The 22,201-nt window shown below is 31.8% G+C and overlaps 1 protein-coding gene across 13 annotated transcripts in view; it reads left to right on the top strand.

Annotated features, from left to right (window-relative positions):
• rhea (Talin_middle and talin-RS domain-containing protein rhea) overlaps positions 1-22,201 on the top strand; it is a 99,038-nt gene that overhangs the window by 41,837 nt on the left and 35,000 nt on the right. For 12 of the 13 annotated variants that reach the window (XM_074124486.1, XM_074124483.1, XM_074124481.1 and 9 more), the window contains 19 exons: positions 4,326-4,479; positions 5,407-5,504; positions 6,530-6,659; positions 6,952-7,116; positions 7,776-8,046; positions 9,371-9,539; positions 9,622-9,879; positions 10,016-10,092; positions 11,034-11,122; positions 12,518-12,606; positions 14,817-14,960; positions 15,101-15,209; positions 16,374-16,576; positions 16,795-16,957; positions 17,051-17,154; positions 17,849-18,042; positions 18,826-18,991; positions 19,700-19,930; positions 21,934-22,161. In XM_074124486.1, the coding sequence (XP_073980587.1) occupies positions 4,344-4,479; positions 5,407-5,504; positions 6,530-6,659; positions 6,952-7,116; positions 7,776-8,046; positions 9,371-9,539; positions 9,622-9,879; positions 10,016-10,092; positions 11,034-11,122; positions 12,518-12,606; positions 14,817-14,960; positions 15,101-15,209; positions 16,374-16,576; positions 16,795-16,957; positions 17,051-17,154; positions 17,849-18,042; positions 18,826-18,991; positions 19,700-19,930; positions 21,934-22,161 (3,024 nt within the window). In that variant the 5' untranslated portion in view covers positions 4,326-4,343. Of the gene's footprint in view, positions 1-4,325; positions 4,480-5,406; positions 5,505-6,529; positions 6,660-6,951; positions 7,117-7,775; positions 8,047-9,370; positions 9,540-9,621; positions 9,880-10,015; positions 10,093-11,033; positions 11,123-12,517; positions 12,607-13,753; positions 13,780-14,816; positions 14,961-15,100; positions 15,210-16,373; positions 16,577-16,794; positions 16,958-17,050; positions 17,155-17,848; positions 18,043-18,825; positions 18,992-19,699; positions 19,931-21,933; positions 22,162-22,201 lie in introns of those variants that run through there. The other variant, XM_074124479.1, reaches the window with a different exon arrangement.

Genomic DNA, 22,201 nt, shown 5'->3' with positions numbered 1-22,201 from the left:
ACATTATGCTGTTTAATTTACATTTGTTTGAAATGAGATTTCTTCTATTTAAAAAATTAATTTCTTCTTCTCCAAGTATCCATTGTAACCTCCTTGAAGACCTCAGCATATCTTTTATGTTCAAATTTTAATGGTCATAATTTCCTATCATCCACACCAATCTATGAAGTCTTTCTAATCCTTTAGCTCATGCCCTCACTTCCACATCCCATTTCGTTAACCCACCATTTAAAATGGCGGTGGCTCTTTGATCTATTGATGCCATCAAGCCGTATTACAACTCCTGGAGGTGCCTAACAAAGGCTGAAGTCTCTAATCATGCCCAGTGGATGTTGCTATTAGGCTTTATTGTATATTCTATATATTTAGTTTGCATGATGTATAATTAATGTACAGAATACAATAATTAGGGTATTTTGTAAAGTTGTAGAATCATAATCTTCGTAAATCGTTAAGGCATTTAATACGAAGGAACTAGATATTAGATTTGAAGATAATGGAAACAAAGATAGACTCCACCAGCTTGTCAAGGATACTTCAATATGACGTTAAATTAATGCATATAATATAACTTAATAATGATTGATAATCTATTTGTGATTGTAAAGCTAAATATAGTGTAACAATTATTATATAAATGTTATCGAAAAGGAGCAGAATCGGTACTAAATCCAAGCAATAAACCTGTTCAAACTGGTCGCTGGATGCGGATGTACCAGTCAGTGGCTGCTACAAGATGGAGTATAATGGTTTTGGTAGAGCTCCGTCATAACCTGACTACATCTCCCACACTTTGCAGCCAATATCCTCCTGCCAACTCAACACAACAAACATAGCCACCCTAATAGTGTTCTACCACCCTAATTTATAGAAACTGAGCCATTTATAAACTTGAACTATTTTTATCAATTTAATCTCGCCTAAAATTGCAATCGATACCTCCAATAATTCATAACACACTTCAGGTTCTGTCTGAAAAGCTGCTTGTTTGCTTTCTCCTGTCAGGTGTGGAAAGTGTTGCGATCGTCTCGAATTTTCCATATTGAATTTTCTCCGGGATGTGAGAATTCTCATCCACAATCACAATCACCTACCCACGCGATTAAAACACCGCCATTCTGCTTTTATCTTCTGCAACTTAGAGGTTGTAAATTTGGCCATTCATTGTGTTAAAATAGCCTGTCTAAAACTTGCCTCTTACACAGGTTGGGTGACATCAGAATCTGTGCTCATAAAGCAGATAACAATACTGATGTTGTGATTTCACTATTACAACAATTCTACAGTATTGCATACATTAACTCACCAGTCCATTTGTTCAGAATGGTGAGTGAACTTGTACAGATGAGGACTAATTATCTGCAGTGATATTAGTGGAAGCGGTACTTGAAGGTCCCAAACTGGGTCAACAGAACTAAGAACAAAAGACTGTTGTAATTCCCTGAGTGATATATCAGCTGAGTGACACTCATATAAATGGTAACGCCTATTCCTCCACACTGTGATTACCACTGAAATTTTGTAGAAAATTGACTCTTCTTACCCCTTTAGTAATTTTTATTATTTTTGTTTTAAAGTAAAGTAATCGCCCATCTTTTGGTCCTCAAGTTATTTGTTGATTGGGAGCGAAAACTTAACTTAAGCATTGCGCCATCTCACATATGTTAAATTTAGATGTAAGTCGGGAGAACAGTGAAAGTAAAAGCAAGGCAAAACGTATTTATTTTTGTTGCAAAATGGAACAACCGTTCCTCCAACTAAATTTAGGCATTGTTTTGCTGAAGATGATACGGATGGCTTATGAATAAGTCACATCATGATAATTTTCCCCATAGATGAAAAAGTGATGACCAAACGCCCTAAAACGGCCATAAACTGGTCGCATGGACATTTTGTATCTTAAATCGTTTATCCGATTCTCCACAATAGTTGTTGAAGGACGAAATCTTTCACTTGAAATTATTTGGCGGAGGTGACGATCTTCGTGTTGATTACTTATCCAAGACACCCTATTTCTCAAACGACTTAGATGGAAGACTTCGTTAGCAATTTCGTTCCAGATTTCTCGGCAGGAGTTTCCTGCTTCATGCATGTCGACGACATATCTTCCTCATTCCATTGTAAATTTTTGAATGACATCACAATGGTTTATTTTCAAAATATATATTTCTTTTTCAATAATTAGTTTTGCACTTTATTCTATTGCCTCTATTTGTCAAAATTATTAAACAAACATTTATAAAATAAGAAAATCATTTTTAGAACTATGAAACATTTGACTACAGGTATTTGGAATGCATAATCGATTTCCACATCGTCACGGAAGCTTTATTATTGCGGTTGGGATTTGATTTATTTCTGGAATTTATTCAGTTTTTTTTTACAAACGTTAGCATTCTTCGGAAATTTTTATGGTTAGGTTAGGTTAATATTATCGATAAATATATTTAAATGTTATTTAAATTTTAACTTTCATAGTTATTAAAACACAAAATCCGTAAATGTTATCATAGAGACTCTGCAAACTCATTAACAAAGAAAAACCTGATCCCTTTTTATAATTTAAAAAAGGGAAGGACCTATTGTGTTTACTGGTAGAGTTTGTTTGCTCCAAGAAGTGGATCCTGGATAGTTAGTAGGATTGGTACGTGTATACCCTCATTAAAACCTTCCCAAAGTTTAAAGTTCCCAAAGTGTAGAATATCTGGTGAGCGTATTGAATCGAAGAGAGGATATACCCTTAACTTGGGGAAGCTATCATCATAAAATGTGTGGTACTTTAAGAAGAAGGGATGTGTTGGTATCTGGGAGTGGTTGCCCCTAAATTGCAGGCTCCCTAATTTCCCTGAACTGAAATTTAGATTATATATGGTTCTTGAATTGAAAAAATTGTTCTAATTTTTAGATTGATTTGACTGATTTCAATGTCTATTTAAATAATAAATTGATATAATCGTAGAAGATAAAAGTGCGGTTAAGTTAGTGACTTCTCTAGAAATTTAACTGGCTTATATCCTTATTTGTCTATTGGAATTTAAACCGGATAGTATACATGCCCATCATACATTCTACTGGACCTTCTCATTCTACATCAAATTATTTTTTTTATTATTTATCTGAAATGTTGTTCGGCGATTGGAACAAACCATAAAGTATTATTTTAGGGAATCTAATTTACCGAAAATAATCTATATACTATGTGCGCCCAATAGTTAGCTAGAAAAGTGTTATCTGCGGGCCTCGCTCATTTTTTTTTTTTTAAATAATTTTGTTAGGTTAATTCCATTTGTGCTTAGTGTATATCTCTTTGTTATTGAATTTGTTTAAACTGTAAATTAAATTCAGTACAGTTTTTACACTCTAATGTTATTTCATAATTAACCAATGTACATACATAAACACTTTTAATTAGTTTAGTGTAATTAGGTTAGTGATTAAAAAAAGAAAACTTCTTACACTTGCATTTCAAACTATATTTAGTTCTTCATCAGGCCTTCAGAACAGAGAAAGAGAGATCTAGATTTTTTTAAAAATGTAAATAACATGCAGAGGAAGACAGCAGATCTGAGCTCTACTGACCTCCTAAGTCTATGTCAGACTTGTCCGGTCAGTTATAACCGGAAGAGATCAGAGATTGGCAATATCGTTCATAGAGGATATCACGCCTAGGAAGTTACCAGAAAACTCCATGATTTTGAAATTTCTCAAATATCTCAATTTCGTAATAGTGCTGTAGAATGTGTGCCTTGCCCGGCAACTGTAGGCAGATAAAATTGATCTTTGAGGACGAATACACTAGATCCCCCCCCAAAAAACACATATTTAACCAAAATCCCTCATCACTTTGTAGCATAGCGAAGTGGCTACAAGTAAAAGGTAACATGATACCTATTATTTAAGGCAGGCTTTTCGTCCTTCATAACAGGTGTCGTCTACGGAACCGGATAGCTAAACATACTACACCATTATTTTTTTCCCCTAGGACCGAGAATCGAACTCAATACCATGTCTCTAAGCTCTTGGATGTCGTTGTCTTAAATTCCAATAACTATACGCCACAAGTTCACTTATGAATCATATTATTATCTAAGCCAGAATCTTAGTTAGCTACTACGGTTAGTTAAAATAAAACGCACTTACCCAGATAATTGATAAAAGAAAAACAGATGGCTTCCAGCGCAAAGACTCCGATATCCAATCCATTTTTATTTTAATTTCAACAATTTTGTTGAATATTACCCATTAATGTCATTTGTTAAATTTAAGAGAACATGAATCATGAAGTATATTGTTAAATAATATTTTTATTGGGTTCTTCTTTGCAGAGAAGGAGCCTGTCGGAAATGGCGACGCTTCAACTTCGTATCTCAATTGTGGACAAAAATGTCACCAAAACTATTGGCTTTGATCCGTCAACATCAGTCTACGATGCTTGCCGTATCATCAGGGAGAAAATATCCGAAGCCAACATGGGAGAGGGTAAGTTTGTAGATAATCTTCAAAATGATGATAGCCTACAATTTTGGTTATCAAATCTATTTAAACAAAAACAAACATGACAACATTCCTCATGAAATTAGGGGTCAGCATCTGTTTAAAAACTTTAAATGGATACCATCAGATTTCTATATACTGTTTTAATTGGTAGGATTTAAAAATCAAAAAAGGGTAGTCAAGTATGAAGAAGTAGTTTCTATTAAGTACACGTTTAAGTGAGAGATTAGTTGAAATCTTTCACTAAACTTCCCAGTTATTGTTCTATTGACACTCTCCCGGCGTTGCGTTCTAATCTGCAAACCGGCATAAAATATTTCGTAGACTAGCAGAGGTTTGAACTTTCTTAAGCTTAAAAGCAGGTGACGCACGTCACTGTCGTAAATTGCCAAAACCAGATGCTGGTCACTGAGTGTTACACGATATCTAGCTTAACTTTGCACGTCTCACGCTCTCCTCAGAATATTACATTCAGTTAGGAGATTAAATCCAAATATTTTGTAATTATAAATCTTTGTATAACTTCATTTTTATTGCTGCATCTTACTTGAAGCATTATTATTTCTGCATTCATTGACAAATGCATCACTCATTACGCGAAATGACATCTACATATATAAACCTTTTTCTGTTGTTCCCTATATCCTTAATACCATTACCGATCTTTTAAAATCGTCTAATGGGCTTTAATACGAGTATAGTTCAGGGTAGTCATAGGTCCACTCTATAATATTGTATCGAGGTTGAAACAGAATTAAAATTAGGAGATAAACTTTTTTGCCTTTTATATTATTGCTGTAGGTTCGGTTTTTAAAAATGTCGATACTTGGAATAATCGGTGCAGATTAAAGACTCTTTGTTGTTAAAGAATCATAACTGAACAGATTGTTAGTAATTTTATTTTTATTACAGCAAAAGATTATGGCCTCTTTCTCTCAGATGAGGATATCAAAAAAGGAGTTTGGTTAGAACCTGGACGAGATCTAGAGTATTACATTCTCAGAAATGGGGTAATTATCAATTTGTAATTCCATCTTTATTTTCTAATGTTTTCATTTATAACAAGTTTTAAAATTATTTTAACATTTTACAGTTAGTCAAAGGGTTTGTCTTGTATTTTATCCGAAATAGAACAGTTTATATTTTACCTTTTTCTATTCTTTCGGACAGGCATTAAGTTTAGACGGAGTTGTTTTAAATATTTAAGCTTTTAATAGTTAGAAAGAACTACGTAATAATAAAGTCAAACGACTTATGTTTATCAACAGCTATCCTGGGATCATAAACAAAGAAAAAAAAAAATAGAAGAAGTTTACTAGCAAAGATAATCAAGATAAAACTTGATATAAACCCCTAATATACAAAAATGAAATTTAAAAACAAAATAAAATATTTCCCGCCATGTTATCAATAAAATAAAAACAAAGTAACTTACAATGAAGTACAGTAGAATGCGCTAAGTGTTACGGTCTCATAACTAAATTTAACCGGTAAAGTCTAAGATGGTTCCTTAATTAATTACAGATAAAATACAAATAGCTTCACAAAATATGTTTCCTCATAATGAAAACCCAATCCTGATGGCAAAAGCAAATTGTTGCAGTTGGATTGTAACTACAAGGGAGAATAACATCCACAATTGGTATCAACATCTCTATATCTACATTTCACATCTGCAAAAGGAGACATGCATTTACATCGCGACTGACTTCGATAAAAATTTTACAAGACCTACTCCCAACAAACTAGTGACCAAAGTAGAACAGTTTATAAAATGTTTACAACTTATTGAAAAATCGAATGAGAATGAGTTCAGGTTATATGTAGATAATTTATAGCAATAATCCACATAGTATTGTTTATGTAAATATAGTTGAAGGCTCTGAATTTATATTACATTTCAAATGCACTTTTATTTCTTCTTAGTAGTTAGTTTTAAACTTGACGAGAACTTCTGTATTAAATAATAACAAATTGAACGAGGGGAGAACAAATCTACAACTTTATTTTATTTATTATTTTTAATTTGTTGCAGGACTTGCTCGAATACAGAAAAAAATTGCGAAAACTGAGAGTAAGAATGTTAGATGGAACAGTTAAAACAATGTTAGTCGATGACAGTCAGCCGGTAGCAAATCTCATGGTTGTTATCTGCACGAAAATAGGTATCAAAACTTTGTGAATAATTAAATATATAATAAAAGGAATGTGAGTTTATAAATAAGTAGAAATTGTATTCATTTCATAATTTGAAAGTGTTATCCAACTTTTTATTAAAATAAAATGAGGTTCTACAAAAGCTGAGGGGCTTTTTATTCCTGTTTCATTTAAGGTTTTATTTGCATAATAAGACTTCAAACGTCTAGAAATAAAATTAAAAATCAATCAATCGGGAGCTCTCGTGTTCTTTTTTTGAAGTGAAAAGACATTGCATTTATTTTCTATTTCTTTTTTAAGGAATTACAAATTATGACGAATACAGTCTTGTATGTGAAACACATGAAGAGGAAGTTGAAAATAAGCCAAACTTCGGTACTCTTACGTTAAAAAGGAGAAAAGAAGAGAAAGAAAGGGACGCAAAAATGGATCAACTTAGGAAAAAGATAAAGACTGATGATGAAGGTAAACTTACTTTATGATAAATTGATAAAATTAACCATAACTTACTTCCTAATAAAATGTTTTATTTGAAATATCCCAAGTAATAAAATCTCGGTTGTAGTTTTAAAATTAGAATTATAATACATTAGTTTAGTTGTAACATTTGTATGAAACTCTTTTCCTTAGTTAAAAATGTTCTCATAAAAATGCTTACTCTCCTAAAAGTTGGACAGAAAACTGTCCGTCTATTAAAATCCCAATTTTTGTTTGGGAAGAGAATCTCCGAATGTACTCTCAACATCCAAGAAAAGTTCATTAAATTCTGATGTTAATGCTGGTTTATCGTAAATGTATTGCAGATCTCTTCTTAAAGGAAGAATGTTACTGTATACTGTATTTAGATAATACAACTTACATTGTAAAGCCAGGTTGTGATTATAGGAAGGATGCAGTTTACGTACACACAGATCCTTCTATTCTATAAATACAATTTGAATAAACATCCAATGGATTTTATTTGAAATAAAAGTACTGCCTTGTGATGGTAATTATCATGGCAGCATGATCTGTCAGCTGATCTCTAGAGGTCATCTAGTAGCGTTCAGACTAATTTTAAATACTTCTTAACTGTAGTTTTTTGTAAGTACAACATTTCTAAAAGTAAACTTTTACATTTTTAGTGAATTGGGTTGATAGTGGACGAACTTTACGAGAACAAGGCATCGGTGAAGGTGAAACGGTGCTTTTAAAACGCAAATTTTTCTTCAGCGATCAAAATATCGATTCACGTGATCCAGTACAATTGAATCTTTTATACGTACAGGCACGTGATGCTATTCTTAACAGTACACATCCAGTCACACAACAATTTGCATGTATGTTTGCTGGGCTTCAAGCGCATATACAGTTTGGAGATCATGTAGAATCTAAGCACAAACCACCTTTTCTAGAGTTAGTATTTTTTGTTTTTTGTTTTTATGAAATTCAAATTAGTAATTTTACAATTTCAGTCACACTTTTATTTATTTAATCATTTCATATTTATAATTTTTACTACTGCGCACTCAAGTAGAAGTAACTTTTTTGTTGTTTAAATGTAAACAAGTCGAAGACTTTTTCCATTAGATGCAAATTTTCCATTATTGAATAAAATGCTTGGTTTTTGTATTTTTCCCTTTTCTGCAGTTGAAGTAAGATTCTTGTTCAAAAATTCATTTGCAAGATCTGTTCTCCAATTTCATCGCTCGTTTTGAACATTCCATAATTATCATCTTAATGCCAGTTTCAGCTATCACTATTGTAACATTTCAAACTATTAAAGGGATTTGTGTCTGTCCGGACAGTCCGGCTGCGTTAGAATAAATTCTTGTGTCTCCATCTCTAAGGGGGCTTTAGAACGTTCTAGGAAACTGGATGAAGTTTTTTCTTAGATTTTGGAACTTCTACTTTGAGAAATAAATAAGTAGGATAGACTAGGTTCTTTTTCCCCGTTAATTGGCTCGAACGTATAATTGGTGTCACATGCCTAACTTCTAGAATTGGACAGTTTCAAAGTATTAATCCATAAAGATGGCTTTTTGAAGGCTTAAATGCTAATTAAAGTCGTGATAGCAGAAAGATGAAATAATTTTGTTCTATAACTCTTGGTTGAATACCTCTTCGGGCATTGTGGTTTAGAGAGACGAATTCTGTCTCGTTCTTAATCGATTTTAATAGTCGACGACGCAGAGGACGAATCAGCTATTCATGTTATGACGAGTTTTTGGGGTTTTGAGATCAGCTTAGGACCTTTGACTCAAGTGGCGAGTCTGGTTCCTCAGGCCCCGCAACCTTATAGTCATGGCACACCTTAAGGGGTTATTTTACTAAAAAGATCAGCACCTTTGATCGTATAAGGCTAGCAATGAAAGAGGTTAGAATGTTTCCTGTTAAATCTATTGTCCTTCAGTGACATGACATTATGCTGAGATTATTGAGTCTGAGTCCTAGGCCCATTTGTTTGAATCGTTTTTCTTTTATTCTACAAAATCTGTAACCAAATTACTTGCTTTCTTTTATTTTTCATCAGTTATAAGTTTGTTTAACGAGGATATAGGTTACCTAGTAGATAGGTTGGTTTTCAGTAAACACAGTAAACTTAATTTTAGCATATTTTTTTCTTTTATTTTCTCGCTTTTTCGTTAGAAAGGATAATCCAGTAAGGCGCCCTTATCTAGCGTACTAGTGTATCTTGGCTAATAAAGTTATTACTATTTTTATTCATTGTTTCTTTTAGTTTGAAGGAATTCCTTCCACAGTCATACATAAAAGTTAAAGGGATTGAGAAAAAGATTTTTCAAGAACATGCCAAACATATTGGAATTTCTGAATTAGATGCAAAAGTTTTATATACAAAAAATGCTAGATCTTTGCCCACATATGGAGTTACATTCTTTCTTGTTAAGGTAAATGACAACTCGAAATTTATTGAACTTCATTTAAGTACATGAGCTTATTCTTAACATTTCTTTTTTTAAACTATTTTAGGAAAAAATGAAAGGTAAAAACAAATTAGTACCAAGACTTTTAGGCGTAACCAAAGATTCTGTACTTCGTCTGGACGAACAAACGAAAGAAATTTTAGAAACTTATCCATTGACCACTGTCCGAAGATGGTGTGCATCACCTAATACGTTTACTCTAGATTTTGGAGATTACAGTGACCAGTATTACAGTGTACAGACTCCGGATGGTGAACAAATTGTGCAATTAATATCTGGCTATATTGATATCATTTTGAAGAAGGTTTGTTATGTCAAGATTTGTAAAATTTCTCACTGCAGAATAAGTCAAAATAAATCAAGATTAATATTTTATTTTTACGTTGCTCTCAGCTTGTTAATTGACTTGTTAACATGTTTTCTCGTTGATGTTTTTCCAGAAAAAGTCAAAGGATCACTTTGGTATTGATGGTGAGGAAGGTGCTGCCATGGTTGAAGATAGTGTTTCACCACTTAAGTAAGTATTGATTAACTGTTATCAATATTTTTTCCCCCTAATTCCTTAATCAAAAGAAGAGGTTTTTATTTCTGGTAAAAAAATGTACTTTTGGTACTAATAATGGCTTTTTTGCTTAGTTTTCGCTTCCACTGGCTTTCAAGCTGTAAACTGTTAACAATTCTCATTCCAGTCAACACGCTCCTCTAGCGTTCACCGCTCAATACTTCTGCTACATCCTCCTTTACTGCTTGTGTGTTTACAGGATCCTCTTTTCCCACCAATTTCAATTCTGTCGTTTAAATAACATTGTTCTTATTTTTTTTCTTTGCTCGGATTTTCCTTCTCAGAGATATTTACCGATGTAAACTTAATTTAGTATTAATTATCCAGGTTTATAAACCGTAGGTAAAGTACTAAAGAGTATCGGAAATTTTCTTTTTACTTCCAGTAAAGTAAAGTGGCTTTCAGGCCGATTTAAGTCCCAACTACCAAATTAATGGTCGTTGACGAGAAAACGTACTTTGCGGCAAATTCTTTTTATTAACCATTATATAAAATCCAAGACCCATACCGAGAATTAAACCCGGTACCGCAATACATATTAGCTTTGCGGGCCTCGCCTCTAACCGCCCGGATACCGTAGTGCCTTAAGTACTGGTGAACTAGTGGTGAATCCAGTAGAGGTCTCAGATATATTAGACATAGGTCTCGATGAAGAGTACTTAAGACTTACCTTGCTGATAGATTTTGAAAGCGTGACAGTTGCCTTCCATTATTCCCTCGCAAAACCTAGTAAAATTACCTCATGAGCTTGGTATCGCTAATTAGGGTGTAATATGAACGTATGTAATAAACTAATGTTTATTGAATACATTTTTTTCATTCTGTGTAATGTAGGTTTTATCAATTTATTGAACAACATATTTATAACTGAGTAATTGATTCTTTTTTTTTTTTAGAGCAACCATTCTACAACATGAAACAAGTAGGATTGGAAAAGTCAATACGGAATCTGTAGCCAAACCAGCCGTTATGCGCGCTGCTGATGGTAATATCTCATTAATAGTAGTTTATTCACTTTTATTAATTATAATTAATTTCTATAATTTATTTGAAAAGATTATTATATTTTTTAACTTTCATAATCAAGAATTTATATAGATTAGTGCTGTTTTTATTGTAAATATTTGGTAGGTACATTAAATAGTAAGTAGTTATTGAATTGCACGTAATGTTCCAAGTTTTTTGTTGTTGAAATTTGTAAATAACAGCAAATTAGCTTAAAGTACTTTGTTTATTTTATTTTTTACAGTTATTGTACATGTACATACTATTTATTTGTAAGGATCGTAAAAATTATTTAATATTTTTCATTGCCCTTACTTTATTTTTTATAAGACCTGCTTTTTCAAGTAATTGATGGAATACACACGTTGAATGCTTTCTTTTTATGTTTTTATCCTTATGTAATTTATTTGAAGGAAAAACATTTTGGCATAGTTTAAAGTGGTGCGATTTTTGTTTATATTTTGCATAAAAGCATTATGAATTTGACATCGCTAACTCATCAAGAGTTAATATTTTTACTAAATTTTTAAAACCCGTTCAGAGTTGTTTTTAAAGATTAATCAAATTGTAGTTTTTATTTCTGACTTTGGAATTAAATATGATTAACTGGGAGTTTTAGTTAGGAATCAGATTTATTTTTTGAAAATATACGAGTAAATTTTCATTCTCGGTAAGTAAGCGTCCGTCCTTATTAAATATTTTCTGGGTATAAAGAAAACTCCGCCCTTTGGCACCGCTAGCTGTTCAGGGTTTTAGTCATGGCTTGTTTGATTTTTATGGGTGGTTGTGGATCAGCGCGCCGTGAATACCATCCAATAGTTTTGGATTTCCATATTGACTTTAACTTTTATTTATCATTTACACCACTGAGTTCGTTAGTATTCGTTTTCTAATCTATGAATAGTCGTTAGGTGGGCTACAAGAGCGGTAATACTAAGATTTACATAAGAAGTCCATTAATTCTTTCCAACATTCGTTTTTTGTGAGTAAAATGTAGAAATCAGAACGTGTATGGACGTATTTGTTATAGATTTTTTCTTTGCATTTCATTCTAAACTGTGCCTTTTAAAAAGTTAATTAGTATTTTTCCTTAATATTTTATATTTTTATTGTTACATTTTAAATGCTATTTTTATAGAGCTTTCTAGCACTTTAAAAGCGCACAGGACAGAACAAAATATTTGTTTATAGTAGATGGCGTCTCACTAAAACAAAAACTTAGCAAACATAAAAAAAAAGAAGGCTGCATCTTAATGCATGTTGTACACGGATTTTTTTTTGTTTTGTTTTTTGTCTGCCTCTCTTCTATCATCTACCCTCGTGCGTACTTCTGTCTGCGTCACTACTTCACAACATCAACAACATGCACTTCTAGGAGCTAAACCTATTGGTACTGGCCACGTTGGAGGTGCACTCTACACCACTGTTAGCGGACAAGTGAACATTGGTCACACGGCTCCAACGGTAAGGGTTTTCTTTTCTTCTGTGAAAACAACTTTCTAAAACCTCTCATTATAACTTTTTTATTTTTGTAAATATGTACAAAAATTGGATGCTTGCCAAGGAATGATACAGGACAGAATTTGAACAAAACATTTAACCTTCAAATCGACATATGGTTCCTTTATTTTATTTTATTTTTTATTTCTTTTCTTGAGAGGAGGGGGTGAAAGTTAAAAAATATTTCCATTTTTGAAAAATCTCGATTTGGATTCAGTAGAGTGAAAAGTGAATGAAATTACGATTAGGAGACTGTGCTGATACAAAAGAGTTTATTCAAAAAAGATACATGGATGAACATTAATGAGCAATTACAAGTATTTTAATTTTATTTTATAAGTGTTTTTTGACATTCAATAATCTTTACATTATTTAGAAGAAATCTGGGCATATTTTGTCCTTTACAGCAACACTCAACGAACATTTAGCTTTTAGAAAATAATTTAAATTTCTCAAGTGCGTCTTGATGTACACTGGGTTGAGTTCGCTGAAGGTGTAAGACAAGTTGGGTACAGACTTCTGTAAATTCATTTTTTATTTAAAAATTTATGTTTATATTTAATCTAACCGGTTGAATCAGTTTGGTTTAAAGATTTCGACTTCACTTCGTTACCTCGCATTACGCTTGCTGACTCAGCTGTGTGATGGTAATGTAAGTCAAGTAAAAATCTCTTCACCAAATTGATTAATCTACCTCAGATGGTGGATGGATGATTAAAGTCCTGTACCCGTCCAAGTTAAGAAAGGTCACTCAAATTAGAAATTTCATGAACTTCATAATTTTTTGTTGAAATCTTGTAAATAGAATGAAATAAATGCGTTTTTATTTTTGACTAACATTATTGCGGGTTTCCGACTAACAGGAGAAAAGATTGTTATTTTGTGATTGTGTTTGTTATTTTCTTCAAGCTTGGTTAGTTTTATGGAACCACTATACATAATACGAACAAGTGCTTAATGATAAATCTTTTTTTTTTTTAAGTAACCGCTATGACAAATAAATTTATTTTATTCCTAAATCCCTCCTAAAATTAATTATTAAAAAGTAAGCTAACGATTAAAAAAATTGATTAATAAATTTATGTATTCTTACATGCTATCTCAATACAAGATGATGATAACTATTATTGGATACGAGTATGTACTTTTAACAGAAGAAAAAAAAAAAATAATATAAAGAAAATTAGGAGGCCAGAACATGAAGTTTCTATCTGTTTGCATGGATGTTGTGTGTAACCTTCCTTGTTTATTTTTATCTTATTTAGATTTGTTTTATTTCTATGGTCCTGCTATGTTACTGTCGATATATTTCACTTTATTTTGATTGGCAATGTAAGGGTTTTTCTACTAAGGGATTGATTTTTTTTTTTCTTCTTAATTGCATGATTCTCGATGTACACCAAAAAGAGGAAGGAATTTTAATAGTGAAGCTTTTTATCGTTCCGTTTCTGTTCTACTTAAAACTTATCTAAAAAGAAAAGAAAAATAAGATTTCTTTCATTTGATTGTTTTTTCGAATTCCAGTTTATCACATTTCATTCGCATACGAATTACTTACATTTGTTTATTCTTGTGATGATGGCATTTTAGCTTTATGCGGAAAAGTTGCCTTTGTGTTGTAAAACTTGAGGGATTGCGTTCAGTTATAGTCGGCATATATAGAAAATGAATAGATTATTGTAGTAAATAATCTATACATTTTATAGATTTGGGTTTATTATTGAACTGTTTCTGGACTTATTTTTAATATATTTATATTTTTAATTATAAGTAATTCTGATGGAATTAAAAAAACTCTTCATGTTTTAAAATTTGCTATGTATTTAGTAGTACCAAAGTAAATTATTACGGATTTTCATTAAAATTTATAATTTTAAAGAAATTCATGGCACATTCAATATTATTACCAGTCACTTAACTTTCGAAGTAAAATATCAAAAATTGTTGCAATAATCCTCTTTCTTCGTAGTAATTCACATATCCTGAAGCATCCCCCTTTTTTTAATAAAACTTGCAAAATAAAAACAAAAAACATAAATCCTAAAATTGCTTTATTCTTAAAATATTTAGCATGCTTATTTTTATTTATTTTTTGGCTTTATTCTATTTTAAATTATCTATTCAATGGAAAATTGCTTAATAAAAATGAATAACCTGTTACTTTATTTCTCCAGGTACAACAGACACAAGTTACAAGCGTGCTTACAGAACCTCAAAGAGCTCTTTTGAGCACAATAACAGCTGGCCAACAAGTAATAACGACGGTTGAAAGAGAATTGTTAACACGAACCGAAATACCAGAATTAGGTACAGACGCGGTGAGTAATAATTCTAAAAAAAAAAAAATCATTCGTCTGATAAATTATATTTAAAATGATTGTAACATTAATGTATAATCAATTTTTTATTTATTTATATTTACAATTTTGTAATAACTAAGAAAAACACTTCACTGTAGGCCTCTCGAAAATGGAAGGAGACAACTGTCGATACAAACAAGCAAAATGTGAGTTCACAATTAGCTGCAATGAATGCTGCAACCGCTCAAGTTGTCACATTAACGTCAGGTAAAATTTTGGTTGCGATATTTTTTTATATATATTTTCATGTTTTAGTTTTAATTAGGGTATTAAGGTTGATCCGGCAATTATTATGTTAATCTCATTTTAAGTATCTTTTATTGATGTCAAAGACGTAATTGTTATAGATTTAAGGAGCCAAAAATATGCATTGAACTCTCGGTATAAATCGATTACAGTTTAATAAAACAAAAGAAGTTATCTTAAAGTATATTATATCAGAAATAACAAGCAGTGTGACCACTTGGACTTCTGGAAATCATTGTTACACAATAAGCAATTAATAATCAGAACATTAATAAATTAGTCCTCATTGAGGCAAAACTAAATCAACCTGGACTTTACTTTACAGCACCACATAAATCGCTCGTGTCTCCATTGTAATGCTTCCTAACGAAGAATTTTCTCTCATTTTTCCGTCTACTCTAAATTTTGCGGTCAATCTTTGGACATTGTCAGGAACGCCGAAATTTTTGATTCGAAGTAGACAAATTTGAATTTTAAGGGTTTTATTGACAGGGAATAGAGCTTAAGTAATAGCTAGAAATATCGTTAATGTTAAAAATAGATCATGACAGCAAAATCCCATTTTGCAGGTTGCACACATTTTCGGTTATTACCGAAACATTTTCGATGTTGCGTGCTGCTACGGATAAAATCAAATATATAATTTAATATTATTCAATACTTAGTCAAATTCTTTTAATCTCTTGCAGTGATGACCATTTAAACGAGAAACGTGCCAAGCCGTTTAAAGTTATAGAATTAGATTACCCTTATATATTACCTTCTTTCTTTCTCCCTCAAGATCGCGTCATATTCATATTTCTTCTTTTTTCTATCTCTGTACCCCTCACCCTGCTGTTTAATCCTAATTATTAATGGCTCAAGTGCGAGGTCTGCTTCTAATAGAAGCTGTTTGTAAATCTCTTGTCAGGCAGTTGCTTAATTCACCTAATTTTTATTTTTATTTAGTTTGTATTTACATGCTATAAATATCAAATAAATGAATTGGTAGTTTGTTTTAATTCAATTTAACTTTTAATTGATAAAGCTTTTACTTTTCTTATTATTATCAATCAATGTTAATAATTCTAAATTATATTATTTACTGAATAGAAATTGTAGTATTTATTTATATTTGTGGTACAGGATCTTCAGAAGAAGTAGATCATACAGCTGTAGGCGCAGCTATTACTACAATTACTACTGGATTACCGGAAGTGTCACGTGGCGTGCGTATGTTAGCTGCATTAATAGACGACGATAGCGGTGACAAATTATTGGATGCAACTAGAAAATTGTGCACAGCGTTTACTGATCTGTTAAAAGCAGCAGAACCAGCAACAAAAGAAGTGAGCTAAATTTAAAAATATAGTGGAATTATTTTGTCATTTATCTGATTTCAAAAAACGTCAATGCACAAGTCTAGAAAATTATATAGGCGTGTATGTTGTTATATTTTTGCTTGTTGGAAAAACAAGTGAAATTACTAAGTAACTAGTGTGGCAGAACCTCTTCATTAATAATAATTGTAAAAAAAAATTATTTAAAAAAACCTTTGTTGTTTCAGCCAAGGCAGAATCTACTGAATGCGGCCTCTCGTGTTGGTGAAGCGTCTCGAGATGTACTTACTGAGATCCATGAAGAAGATCCTGTTTTAAAAGAAGCTCAAGATACTTTGCTAGGTCTTGGGAAAGCTGTGGCAAACAAAGCAGCCGCCCTCGTTTTAAGAGGTAACATAAATTTTTAATTTGTATAATTGATAAAATTCTGTTCAGAAATTTTTACTCATTTATTTATTTAATTTTATTTTATATTATCTGAAGGAAAGAGTGTTGCATCCACCTTAAACCAACCAGAACAGAACAGGGCTATTGGTGTTGCTACCCAGTGCGCCCTTACTACTTCTCAGCTGGTGGCATGTGCTAAGGTTGGTTGATTTGATATATGTGTACATATGTAATATATGTATATATTATTAAACAAAAATTCAATATTTTTTTATTTTTATGGCTTTAATACCAACGATTGATTGAATTATGGAAAAAAATAATTTTGTGAAAGAGTGTCATCTTAAGAATTACTTGTTTCCAGGCCGAAGCTTGAGTATAGTTTTAAAAAATAGAAAGTATTTGATTTAAAAAAAATATTAATCAAAGAAACTCAAAAATTATTTTAAAAAAATTAATATTCTGTAGAATATATTGATTAATATAAAATATATTGATTAATGAATCGTGTTAGCATTACCATCACCTTGCATCTAGCATCAACCTTGAATTAAAAAGAAACATAAACATCCAATACTAATATCTTAAATTATTTTAATAATTTTTATTTTACTCTGATATTTATTCTGGTCACAAAGCGTTTACTGTATATTCTACGTTTATTGTAGTATTAGTGCTTTAATAAAGGAAAATGTTTAATGACAGAAAAAAGGTGCCATACTTTTTTATTGACAGAATATGACAGATGAATCTTATTTATTTTTATTCATTTATTTTTTGTACTGTTTATTAGTTATTCTATTTATTATTTACTGCTATTTAACTCTTTATTTAACAATTAAATAACTACTTAACTATTAATAAACTTATTAATTATTGTGGAAACCATTGCAGGTGGTTGCGCCGACGATACAAAGCCCTCCATGTCAACAACAATTAGAAGCTGCTGTAAAAGAAGTAACACATGCAGTTGAATCATTAGTGACCGTGTGCAATGAATCTTGTTCTGATCAACAGCTATTAGGCCAACTGTCTGAAGCTGCTGCAGATGTCACAGTTACACTTAATCAACTAGTTAACCACATCAGGTAGTCAGCTGCTTGTTTTAAAAGTAAACTGTTATATTACAAGTTTGGTCATCTAACAACAATCTAACTTTATGGAATTCCACTGTTAAGTGTTAAGAGCTTAACTTAAAGTATCGTAATGCTGAACAAAGTAAAGTAACTCTTAGTTAACAAAAAAGATATGGAGACGAAGTAATAAAAGATAAGTAGTGAATTTGAATTTAGGACAAGTGAAGAGATGTAATAAATTTACAAAACCTAATGATTTTTTTCTAAATCAAATAAGAGTTTTGACAATTTCTTAGTTAACTCTATTGCTAAAACGAAATTTTTTGTCTTATGTTTTGTGGAGCGATGTTTACTTACAACAATGAACATTCGTTAGCATGAATAATGTAATCTAAATTGTAATACTCCTCTTACTTACGTTTAATTACCTTGCTATTAACAACTATTCACCCTCTATCACAACGTAAGCAGTTCTCTCCATCTTTAAGTACCACAATAGCAAATGTTTTGTTACTCGTTTGGTTACCACACTGCTTGAAACTAATCACTTTCCGCATAAAACACAAAATTAACTGTTTTTAATAAAAATATTTTCAATCTAATTTTCGATAAATTACTTCATAAATTATGGTTTATGTGGTAAGAGGATCTTACATTGGTATCAGCTGATTAGTGGCAATGCTTGACTTAGGTGTAATATCGCGATATTTAATGTAAATATAATTTACAAAACAAATTCTTCAATCAATTTGACTGAAAATTAAAACTGAATTTCAATGTTTCCAATGAGTACAGACAAATTGGCGGAGATCGTGAAAGGGAAGCTGTGGAAAGTACCTCAGTTGAGCAGATATTAATTACATCGGAACGAGTTCTAGAAGCGAGCGGTGATCCTGGTGAAATGGTTAAACAAGCCAGGCTGTTGGGTCAGGCTACAGCACAACTCATTCAGAGTATAAAGGTAGGTTAAATTTTTTGTTAGGCTAAGCTTTTGTTGAAAATGAGGAAATAATATGGAAGAAAAAGAATAATGACTGATATTTCCAGTTATTTATTTGTTACTATCGTGCAATAAATAAATCTTGCGTTTGATATTCATAAAGGTTATTTTTAGCTATATCGTTTTCTGTTCTATATTTTGATTCTTTAAGCTATAAATGAATTCTGTTTTATTTGCATCAAGCTGCAAATAAGTTAAGTACAATAAAAGCTGTCAGACATTCAAATTTTGTGAGGGAAAGAGAAATCTAAGTCCGAAACTTGAGAAAATTAAAAATTGATATTCCCAAAAGAAATCAGTTTGTATCCGAATGACAAGTCCAATTAGGCTGACATTTCTTGATCAGATTATCAGTCCAGTCGAACGAATAAGATGCCATTTAAATTACATAACTGTGCTGAGTAAATAATTCTTTAGCCAAGCTACGTTTTCTTTATAAGTTGTGGATATTTTCCTTCATTAGACTTACTGGTGAAGAGTCAGTTTTAAACGAATCGGACAACATCAAAAATATTTTGGACTTTTGAAATAGAAAGATTATCTATTTGGCATTTAATTAGTTTATGTGGGTGATTTGTTGTTCCCATTGCCACTCTATTTTTTAAAAGAACTTTTTTCCAATTATTTCAATATGTTTGTATTAATTTTGAATTTCATATATAATTTCAGGGAGAAGCGGAATCACAAGAAAGTGGTAGCCTTCAACGACGTCTTTTAGCAGCGGCTAAATTATTAGCAGAAGCCACTGCTCGCATGGTCGAAGCTGCAAGAACTTGCGCTTCAAATCCACATGACATCGGTTCCCAAAATCACCTCAAACAGACAGTTGAAGAGTTATTGGTGGCTACTAACATTGTTGCATCTCCTACCATAAGGAAAAAGCTTATTTCTAGTCTTGAGGTCAGTGAATCATATTATTATAATATTTATTTCAACTTTTGCCGATGACGTGTGGTGTAAAGATATTAAAATATATTTATTCACCGGAAAATTTACATTTAAACTTAACAGTTCACCATAATGTAAGCGTTTCTCAGAAATTGAAAATTGCGAAGTTCAGATTTTAGGTAGTACTGAAATAAGATGGTCCAATCAATAAGGTTTTGATCAGAATCGAAATAATAAGATTTCGAATGAATTAGACATCCGCAAGTGTCGTTTTAATGAATAAGATTTACTCTAAAATGGCTCCAACAATTTTATGTTAACTTGATTTATTGCTCACGTGTAGCTCGTAACTTGTGAAATATTTCCCCAGCAAATTCAGTGTTAATTGATTCAGTACTATGGAAAAGACGGGGTTTAAGCTTTCATTTAAAAAACCATTTCAGTGAAATGTACGACCTCGTTCCAACATAGTGTTAGTAAGTCTTAAAGAGGTAAGTTAGATTCCAAATAAGCAAGTAGGTCGACTGGAAGAATCACTTTAGTGAATCGATTTTTCGCTTTAAAAGGCGAACTGTTACGAGTCGTATGTTGCTAAAAATTATGTTTGGAATCTGACACATTTGAAATGAAATTTGTTATTGCTGTATAAGTTTAATATACAAAAGGGCAGATTATTATTTGGCATATTTTTAGTGGTGTCGCAGTTACTATACAGGGTGATCCATTTAAAACGCACCAATCGCTAATAACTTTTTAGGGGAGCGGAATTCCGAAAAAACCCACGAAGTAAACTACGAAGTAAAGTTTTTTTTGGTCTAGTTTACAAAGTTTTTACTCCCGATGCTGTATCTTTATTTTTGGCGGAGTTACGGCTAAAAACCCGATTGGGATTTCATAAGGACCGATTGGTTTTGACAATGATTATGAAAACTACATAAAAAACTGCGAAAAATAACGTTGATCCCGTTTTGATACTCCTAATATTTGTCGAGATATTTAAGATCCAAGTTACAATTTTATCTATTCGTAAACGGTTTTCAATATTAATTTTCCACCACAAATACACGTTTTGGGAGGTCCTCTGACTGCGAAAAATGTTATTTGCGACGCAAATAACAAAAATAATAATAATTGAAGATTTTAAAACATGTAGTGTATTGTAATGGTTGTGGGTGAATCAGGATACATTTGTTTTATCATCAAATAAAAGCAATCATCACATCATGATAATGTACCCAATATGCAAAACTTCTTGACCTAACAGAATATGTTACCAAGGATGGACGGGTGTTGATCTAGTGGTCATGAGCGTGGCTTTGTAAGTGGGAGATCCTCAATTCGAATCCCGCGTTTGCAGTCATTCTTATTGCTTAAAAAATCATAATACTTTTTTAAATAATGTGTAGTCGCACGCGGGATTCGAACTGGGGATCTCCCACTTAGAAAACCACTCTCTTGACTTCTAGACCAACACTGCTAAAATATTCTTAGGGTAATCATAGCTCAAGAAGTCTCGCTTACAGGGTACATTAAAATGATATGGTGATTGCTTTTATTTGATGATAAAAATGTATCCTGATTCACCCACAACCATTATCATTACACTACATGTTTTAAAATCTTCAATTAATATTATTTTTGTTATTTGCGTCACAAATAACATTTTTTGCTGTCAGAGGACCTCCCAAAACGTGTATTTCTGGTGGAAAATTAATATCGAAAACCGATCACGAATAGATAAAATTGTAACTTTGATCTTAAATATCTCGACAAATATTAGGGGTATCAAAACGGAGTTAACGTCATTTTTCATAGTTTTTGATGTAGTTTTCATAATCATGGTCAAAACCAGTGGTCCTTATGAAACCCCAATCGGGTTTTTAGCCGTAACTCCGCCAAAAATGAAGATACACCATCGGGGGTGTAAAATACATTATTTTGAATTTTAAAAGTATACATTTTTTTAGTATTGAAAGTTTTTAATTACCTGTAGTATTTTATTATTTTTCTTGCAGGTTGCAGCAAAGAATGCAGCCGGAGCTGCAAATCAGTGTATTACATCCAGTCAAGGTGCTTCAAAACACAATACAAACAAACAGTCTCAAAACCAGTTGAACAGTGATTGTGCCGTTGTAAATAGTCATATACCTGCTTTAATTCAAGGTGTTAAACAATCTGCTGCCAATCCGGACAATCCTTCAGCTCAATTACATCTGATAAATGTCTCTCAACAATTTATACAGGTTTGTGAAAATAATTTCAGCGTCAAGGATATATATATTT

Source organism: Rhodnius prolixus, unplaced genomic scaffold (genome assembly GCF_049639745.1).
Source record: "Rhodnius prolixus isolate KJV_2025 unplaced genomic scaffold, Rpr scaffold_3, whole genome shotgun sequence".
Lineage (NCBI taxonomy): Eukaryota > Metazoa > Arthropoda > Insecta > Hemiptera > Reduviidae > Rhodnius > Rhodnius prolixus.
This window is presented reverse-complemented; position numbering and strand designations above follow the sequence as displayed.